The sequence below is a fragment of the Branchiostoma lanceolatum genome, chromosome 14, assembly GCF_035083965.1.
Source record: "Branchiostoma lanceolatum isolate klBraLanc5 chromosome 14, klBraLanc5.hap2, whole genome shotgun sequence".
NCBI lineage: Eukaryota > Metazoa > Chordata > Leptocardii > Amphioxiformes > Branchiostomatidae > Branchiostoma > Branchiostoma lanceolatum.
Window position 1 is genome coordinate 3,875,101 of NC_089735.1, and position 8,960 is coordinate 3,884,060.

At 43.8% G+C, this 8,960-nt stretch overlaps 1 protein-coding gene across 1 annotated transcript; it reads left to right on the forward strand.

Moving 5' to 3' along the window:
- The first annotated feature begins 5,206 nt into the window (after positions 1-5,206).
- Positions 5,207-8,051, forward strand: LOC136448614 (uncharacterized). The gene is made up of 2 exons (XM_066448251.1): positions 5,207-5,803; positions 5,994-8,051. The coding sequence occupies exon 2, from the start codon at positions 6,024-6,026 to the stop codon at positions 6,450-6,452; it is 429 nt and encodes a 142-aa protein (XP_066304348.1). The 5' UTR covers positions 5,207-5,803; positions 5,994-6,023; the 3' UTR covers positions 6,453-8,051.
- Positions 8,052-8,960: the final 909 nt, after the last annotated feature.

The following is an 8,960-nucleotide window of genomic DNA, read 5'->3' on the forward strand; positions in this document are numbered from 1 at the left end:
ATGGCTTCTCTTTTTAAAGGGAAATTCAAAATGTGTTCAAAATTCAAGCCATCACGGGAGGGATCAGAAAACAGCAGATCATCGGGGAAAAAATCCTGGCAATATCACAGCGCCGGACGCAAAGCTGCTTTTCGAAGCACTTTTTTTTCTTTTCATTTGTAAAACTATGAACCATTGAGTCTTCCATGATTGTTTCAATAACGTTCGTTACGGAATGGCTCCTCTATTCTAAACTTTAAGAGATCAACGTATCAACATTAATCTGTTTGCAATGCTCTTTCTTTAGAAAAGTTTCCAGTGATCGTATTTTTCTTGTCGTCACCGTCGTCATATTCAAGATTCGTATCATAATCCTAGGCCTACCCTTACGCAGAACGGTGGCTTTCCTTGAACCTTGGCTTTCACTGGGTCTTTAGTAACCAGCGATTTCGCAAGACTGGCATCCCGTCATTTAAGTGTTTATATGAATTATCCCGCAGCTTTGCGCGTGTTTCCAAGAGGGTCTGCATGGGGGAATCCAGACAACGGTAAATTTAGGAGGACGGAAACTCCTAACGGTAATTTCAGGAGGCTAAGCAACGGCCAACGGAAAATTGACCGTTTTGGGGGACGACGTCATTAGATGGTTTCTATGTGTATCCATGGGTTGTCTGGCGAAACTAGGCTGCGAATACCGACACAACCGGACGGTCCGTTGTGACTATTGGGCAATCTGGCGTTCGACTACGCGATACGAAGAACTTGTCAATGAAGAAGTTTATTGCAAGTTCATGCCCGTGGGCTAATTGCAAATACATGGTAAAAACATAGAGAAAAACATACATGCGTCAGTAAACTGTGTCTGACTTTGTTGTAACAATAGGCTACTGGTACTAAATACAATTGTTGGCTATATCTAAACTAGCTGGGTTTGACTTCTTATAACGCTTAACGACAAATTCAGGATAACCAATAACGTGAGATTAAAGCGACCAAATATGCTTCACAAAGAATTTACCAACAACTTGAATTAGACTACTATACCTCATTCAATATACCCCATGATGGATTTCGATGAACTTTCCAAATTCAAAGCGCTAGCCCACTACATTGTAACTCATCAATTCCCTCAAATTCGTCGGAAAGTTCCTTGAAATCCATCCTCAGGAAAGCCAGCTTGAAAAGCACTATTCGTTTTGGTTGGGAAATTTAGAACGTGAATTCAAGCATCAGGTGAGAAGCTGTCAGCACGGCGCAAGTTACAAAAGACGGGACATCCCAGAAATATGCCGGACTTATGGGGTAACATTATATTTAGTATAGTAAAGTAGGATTTTCAATTTCTATCTCCATGAAAAATGGAGATATAGTTTTGGGTCTGTCTGTGTGTATGTTTGTGTTTCCGCACTTCTGTAGTCAGCATAACCCAAGAACCTCATGATGGATTACGATGATATTTAGTATGTGGACGGGAGTTGTGAAGCCGAAATTCATGGTCGATTTTGGTCCCCCTGGTATATAACCTTGGTTCTGCAGCACAACTTCCATTTTTGTATCTTTTGACCTGGATATGCTGTGGTCTTGATTTGTCGGTGGCAGATAGCTTGCTCTGGAACTGCAGTGGCGTTATTGTGAAAATCTTCTAACGAGAATGACTGAACAAAGGGACGACAGATTTCCACGATATTTTTGTATAGCTTTCCTGAATTATAGAACATCTCGTTTCGCCTCACGAAGAAAGGCATGCAGACCCCCCTTCCAACACTCACCAATTTGTTTGAGAGAAGACGAGTTCCCGTGATGTCACACCAACAGACGTGCCCTCCAGGCAAGCCGCCCAACAAAAGGGCGCCAGGCTATGATTAGTCAGTAATACCCCCTAAGAATGTCGATTACATGAAATCTACACGCATCATGCTCTGATTCAAATCCCAGCCATTCTTATCGACTAGCGCACCTTAACTCCACCATTCACGCCACCACGTCTTCCAAAATAAGCAGTAATTTAAGGATACAAAAAGGCTGAGGAAAAGATCGTTTGGTCTTACCGTCTGCGTCAAGAAGGCGACAAAAATAGCAACAATCTTTCCGCGCAAAGTGCGAAACGTTTTTGTACAAGGCTGAAAATAAGACTAGGTGTAAATCTGCATTCTGTGTGCTTACTATGCGGAAACATTCCTCTGTGTTTTTTCAGCTGTCTCTGAATGTCTTTCTGGTCATCCAGGTCACACCTACTTTTAGATAAGCCGTATTTTCTGTGGTTAACATACCTTCAATATTAGTATTTAGAGACAACAATCTCTTATCTTGAGTTGAAGTCCCTGGCATTTTGTTTTTGTTTGAGAATAAATGTTTGAAGAAATAAATGAATTAAGTTGTCAACGCTGTTATGGAATAGTGACCTGGTAAAGATAATGTGTAAATGTATAAAGGTAGGTACAGGTAAAGGTAGTCTACTTCCATTGCCTTTTAGAGGCTATAGAGACAGTGGGCTGTTATCCACTGTGTCCAGGCCAGGGCACGGTACTGGAAGGAGGAGCCGATCTCTTTCCTTCCACCACATTCTATCATTTATACCTCCTCAACCAAAGTCAGGTACCCATTTTTGCACCAGGGTGGAGTGAGGAAAGTCATTTAATGTGTCTTTCCCAAGGACATAACGTCTAGTCAGGAATGCCAAGAATTTAATTTTTTTTTGGGGGGGGGGGGGAATTTAGTGGATCTTTCTAGTAAACATACCATTAAAAGTTTAACTCCTCGAATAGTTAAAAAAGTGTTCTACTAGAGAAAAAAACAGTACTAAATGTTGCAAATACACGTGTAAAACGCTGAAGCTGAGGCGGATCCTTGCATCTGCTTGGATATTAGGGAAAAAAAACTTAGCATTACCAGCCGCCGAGCGAAGCCTAAGAAGTAATCTAAACTTTTTATCAATAATCGAAACTCCATCCAGGTTTTATTACAGCACGGTTGAAGGAAAGCAGCGGAGCATGCCGATGCAGGAACCCAGCACATCAAACTGACAATCTCCCACATCAGTTCCACTATCTATCGACGTTTAGATTGGGCCAAATCAGCGTGAATTACCTTGATTACGGTGGTGCAGCAATGGGCTCACAAACTACCCTGATCCCCAACATCACCATTAACATTGATCGAGGATGAAATAACATGTCCAACATACGGATGAAGTGCGGTCATGACCTTTCGCGTTTGAAGTTAGAAGATTCGCTAACTGTGGAGCAATCGTTACAGGATACCAGACATTTTGTGTCTATGATCTCCCTCTAACTCAACTAGTACCAGCCTCACAGTTGAGCTCTTGGTTCCAATTAGTTGGTAAATGGGAGACCCTGGTTCAATCCTGGGACAGGGCATCTCGGTTGGGCCTGCACCCGTCTTTCGGAAGGGACGTGAAATGGGGGTCCCATATTTGAGGAGGTGCCTCGAGCACGTAAAAGGGGAAGGGCTAGCAACCTCTAGCAACCTCATCAGCATCATGTATAGAGCGTTTTCACTTGACACCAACATGGAGGTGGACGAGGCTATTTTTTGGCATTTCGGTGAATCGTAGCTCAAGCGTTTCTAGAGATCTCCTGACCATCTGAAATAAGCTTTAAAGTGTATATATATATATATACCTCACAGAAGACGCTACTAAGAGACTACATAAAATCTTGAGACTCATTGAAATGCGCTAAATGCAAATGAGGGACACCAATATGACAGCACCTTCCTGAATCGTCGGTACGGAGAGTGAGAGAAAACACAGCACTTTTTCATCCCGTGTTTATTGACGTGTTTGTCCTTTGTTCCGTACAAAGGGTCGTAGACGACTATATTAACCAAACAGATGGCACAATCAGGGTTCCTTCGATTCGCTGTGAAAGTAAATGGGACGAATCTTGTGATGTTCTTCGGAGTCAAAAACCAATTCAAACAGAGCAGTTTCTTCTCCAAGCGTGACGCATTCTTCCCGGTCGCCGTGATAGGTTTTATGAAGAGAACATATTGTATGCTGCTCGTCTAAAACGATGGCTCCTAATAAAGTAGCTGGCCGGTGCTAAAAACACATCGATAGTCAATCTCTAAGACGTGCGTATTATGGGTAAATATTTCTAGCTTCTTTCGGATATTGAAGTTGAATAGGTGTATTCTTCCTTCGGTTATTGAGACCCCGTAGAACCTAGTGGCACAAAGGGCAGCAAGTTTCCTTGCCATTTCAGTAGCAGGGTACATTTTTCAGGGAGGGGTCGCTAGCCCTTCCTATATGCTCGAGACACGTCCTCAATGGACCCCCGTTTCGTCCCTTCCGAAAAACGGGTGCAGCCCCACACGAAATGTCTTGAACCAGGGTATCCCAGTTACCGAATACTGTAAATGCAGAAATGTTCGCGATGGTTTTATGTCGGTGTTTCTGTAGCGCTACTATTGTTTCAAACGCGAACTTAAAACCACCGCGAACACTCCGTTTCCTCCCTACCGCGAAATTAAAACCACGCAAACTTAAATGCATTTACAGTAATTTGAACCAGGAGATCAAATCAACGGTGAGGCTGCTACCACAGCTGATGGGGACATCCTTAAATGCATTCTTAGCGTAACGTCATTGTTGTAATTTTTGTATTGCCCCGTTAGAAATCAATAAAGTTGTCAAATGAATTTCTAAGACTTTTCCGTACGACATCGATCCTAAAGTATTGATTCTTCGAAATAGCAGTTTCCCCAGACACTGATCACCTGGTTTATTACTAATACAAGAGTATCGATTGATTGATCAGTTTACGCCCATTGTCCAGAGCCAACTAGCGTATACAGGGATGTATTACGCATGAAAGGTTATAAGTTCAAAAGTAATTGTATTGGCCCCTTTTCTTTCTTGATCTTTTGGCTACTCATCAAGAACGCGTGGTACAAGACTTTATCTCCACTACGTATTGTTTGCTTGTTTCTTGCTGTTGCTTCTGTATCAATATCAATATCTGTATCTGTATCGGTGGTCTAAGCGCCCTTCGGCGTAACACACCAGCTTTGCACAACAATGTACCATTGCCAATACAAAACAGAATAAAACGTCCAACATCCAATTATTTATTAGAAAAGTACATGTAGTACATTGTGTAATAAAGATATGAAAAATCACGCAGACAAACTGCCTGAGATAGATAGCAACGTACTGCGTAATGTCTGTGCTTTACTGTGATAAAACAAAGAATTATTTTTAAGTGCTTAGCCTATATCTTACCATAGATGTAATCAGCTGACTGTGCTCACATGTGCAGAGCAGTTTTAATACGGCACGCAGCCTGCCATGCCGCCAGCACGTAAAAGGCCACTGGAGTAATCTAACATTTATCAATGCAAACGGCCATTATCCGAGCAGCCGGTTGGGCCCGTGATTCAAACCGGCAGGGCGAACTTAGCACGCGCCGGACGTGAACAAACGTCGGGCTACCCTCCCTCCCTAGTGCAGACCTAGGGCGGGGCACGACGAGGGACGTCTCCTGTCACACACCTGCCGTGTACACCTGTCCTTACGTCACGCAGGGAGCAGAGACGCTCGGAATGCCGCCCTCCGGGCAACTCAAGCCGCAACTCACGCAGCAACATTCCGCCACATTGTAGCGTTTCCACTGTTTCCGTGCCGGGCGGACTGGAATAGCAGAAGAGGTCGGGCAACCAGACGCGTAACAACGGATGGTCTCTCTACTAGAACAGACTGCGGACTAGAACATTTCTTCTGTTGGAGTGTACTACCCATGGGCTCTACAATACTTCCATAGTCGTCAGTCGTTGGCTGAGCGGACTCTACAAGAGAAGTGAGGTATGTTGTACTACGTGCATCTGTTCTCATGTTGGAAACTTTGAATGCACCGCATGCATGTTTTCATTGATGTATTTCAATTTGTAGTAGTAATGCCACTTGGTCGTGACCTTCATTAGTATCGTGTAGTGAGTGCAGCGGGTTACATGTATGATTGATACAGTGTTTTTCTGTTTGTGTGTGTGTTCAGTTTTTAGGTCGACTTTAGGAAGACACCACGATGGTACAGCTCTTCTACTACGAGAATCTCGGGGCAGAGTGCCGCAAGCTCCTGGCCAAGACGGACTACCCGGTAAAGGTCGTGTTGTTCCCGTACGAGGGCTGGGCCGCCTCGGCTCTGCGCGTGACCTGGACCCTCAAGTTGCACAAGTGGAGCCGGTCCCGCTGCAAGGTGGTCGAGTTGAAGTGCGGGAGTCGCATGGCGTCCACAGTCGCGAAGGTTACGGAGTTCGCCAAGGGGTACATGTCCATCCGGGGGAGATTCAAAGGCGCCAAGGACCCTGACTTTGAGCTGTGTTTGACGTCGCACGTTTCCAATGCGGACTTCCGGGACGGGTACTTGCTGACGGGGACGCTTGAGAGGGGGGATCGCGCCGAGGGCAGAATGGAGCTTACCCACTTCGCCATGGTGCGGAGAGACCCGTACTGAGAACGCGGCGCGAGCGGAAATAGTCCTGACCAAGACCGAGAACAGGCAACGAGGAAGGCCGAAGCTCTGATCGTGACCCGGAGGTAGCAATATGATAGATACGTTATCCCACAAATACATCGCAAAGACAAGCTTTCCGTGTCCCAATCGCAAGATACCTTCCTCTGTTTTAGAAGCAATGTTTAGAATTTCTCCGGGCTGAATCATTGCAGATATGCTGAGCAGCGTCGCCACAATGGCTACAGATGTAACGTTAGGTACTTGCCCGATGATACCACCTTTTTTACACGAGCTTTGCTAGTCTCTGTTAGACGCATCTGTCCTCAATATTTAACAGCACCACAGCTAAATCGCTAGACTTTAAAATAATAGTCATGTAGCACTGCGATAGTACCTCAGGTACAAATAGAATATATCAAAAGCCCATACGGCGTACAAGATTGCTTCCTTTGTGCGTACAAACCCCGTTGAACCAATAATCAGTGCAGACGCATAAACGCGGAGCTTAGCTCGAGTATCTGGTCTTTGTCAACCGGCGCCTGCCGCAGCTCCTATAGAAATTCGATGATATCAGTGCGGTGCTTAACTGAAGCGTTCCCAGGCTGTACGTCAAAACTTGACGCTGAAAAATGTGCCGATAGCAGGCAATGAAACGTCGCGAACAGTCTGGACGTGTGCGTGCAGTCATTTCAAGCCGCATATTTATATCTGCCAATAATCGGGATATGAATTTTCCTTTGTGCGTGTGCATCATGTCACCAGAGACATGCATTGCCTTTTAATATTGACGAGCCAATAATTGAGTTTGTGTTTCAAATCATCCTGATGTATTCCTAATTGGAATTTATGACCCTCATTTAACCGCCGCCATTTTTTTCTGTCCTTAAATGCATAAAACCATACTTCATATCCCTGTCTGCTATTTGACGAAACATGTTCATTATTATTGTATGAATCCAGCGCCCTTCTGAGATTATAATCGTGAAAGCATATCGTAGAGCACCAATCAGACCTCCCCACCCGATATGATGTGGGCCGCGGGTGAACTCCCTGGGTGACTGTGACGGATCGCCGTCGTTACAGAAACAATTTGGGAGCGACCGATAAAAAGGTTGGCTCGCGCTGCGCCGACCTATGCGCACTGCAGCTATGTAGGACGCTATCTACGGAGGAATTTGTAACCTAGGGTAGATTTACTAGCAGATTTAAGACCCCTTGGCGACGTAACTGCCATCAAAATCCTATTAAGTACCAACCATTTCACCAAATTACTTCCCGCCTTCACATCACTGTTCGGTTTAACATTGTCAGGCTGGGAAATATATCCACACGCCCTCCTCGTGAACATGTAGTTCCGACTGAACTGATGACTATGAAATATGCAGCAGTCCCTCTGGTAGGGACCGAAGACGAACGTTATATGTAATATAATGTGAAATGGAAATGTTATATCATTTCAACAGTGCGTCTATGTGCGTTAAAATGCTAGATGATATTAGTACATTTGTGTGTGTGTGTATTGTTCATGTTTTTTTTATGCTGTACATCGCTGGCGAGTTTGTCTATATCGATGAATAAAACAACAGCCGTGGAAGCGTTGATCAATGTTCTTGTTTTTTGCAAGCAGCGTGCCGTAACTTCGGGCTAATGGGTTTTTCTAACATTGATGAGGTACCTTATATTTAAAGATCGGTTAGTATAGGGGAGGGTGTATGCAGCGCGGCGTCGCTGGCCGATCGATACCGACTCGGCGGTTGCCTTCCAATTACGAGGAAGTCTTAGAACAGAGACAAACGGCGATGGGAACTTCTTGAAGATTGGGGTCGATTTTATAATGATGAGTTGAACAAACGGTGCCTAAGACCAGCATATTGGTGTGTGGAATAAATCGCACTGAGCTAGTATAGAATAGACTAGAATGAAACAAAATAAAATAGAGCGAAATAGAACAAATGAAATAAGTCAAAACAGAATGAAGTAGAATAAAATAAGATCATGAAATTATTTATTAGCTAGCTGCTGATTGATTTTTTAATCATTTTCCGCATTCATTTGGGGGTGTTTGAGTATTCAACCTTCATCGACATGTTTGAATATTTACTTCAAAATTAAGCCGAATTTATGTTGAATTTACGTGTAAGGAATTACAACGTAATGGACATTTGCGAGGCCGCAGTTATTTTACTACAACAAATGATACACAGCACAGCTGGAGATTGAAACCAGTCCTCTGACCGAGGATGCAGCAATATAATGTTCGTCCAATATAATAACGTACAGGTTCAGGTTAGGGAACGAAGGGTTAAAATGTGTCTATACCTTAAAGTTTATTTTCCCATTGTTAATCTGTACCGGTCACTTGTTTTGTAACTAACGCTTGTACATGCGCAAACTGCTAGTCATCTCGTTTATACCAGGCTAAGCAGACATGAAGAAGAAGAATAATGTGGATTTTTGCTTATTATATGCTAAGAAGAAATTTCCACCGCAACATCGAGAAGAAAAAAA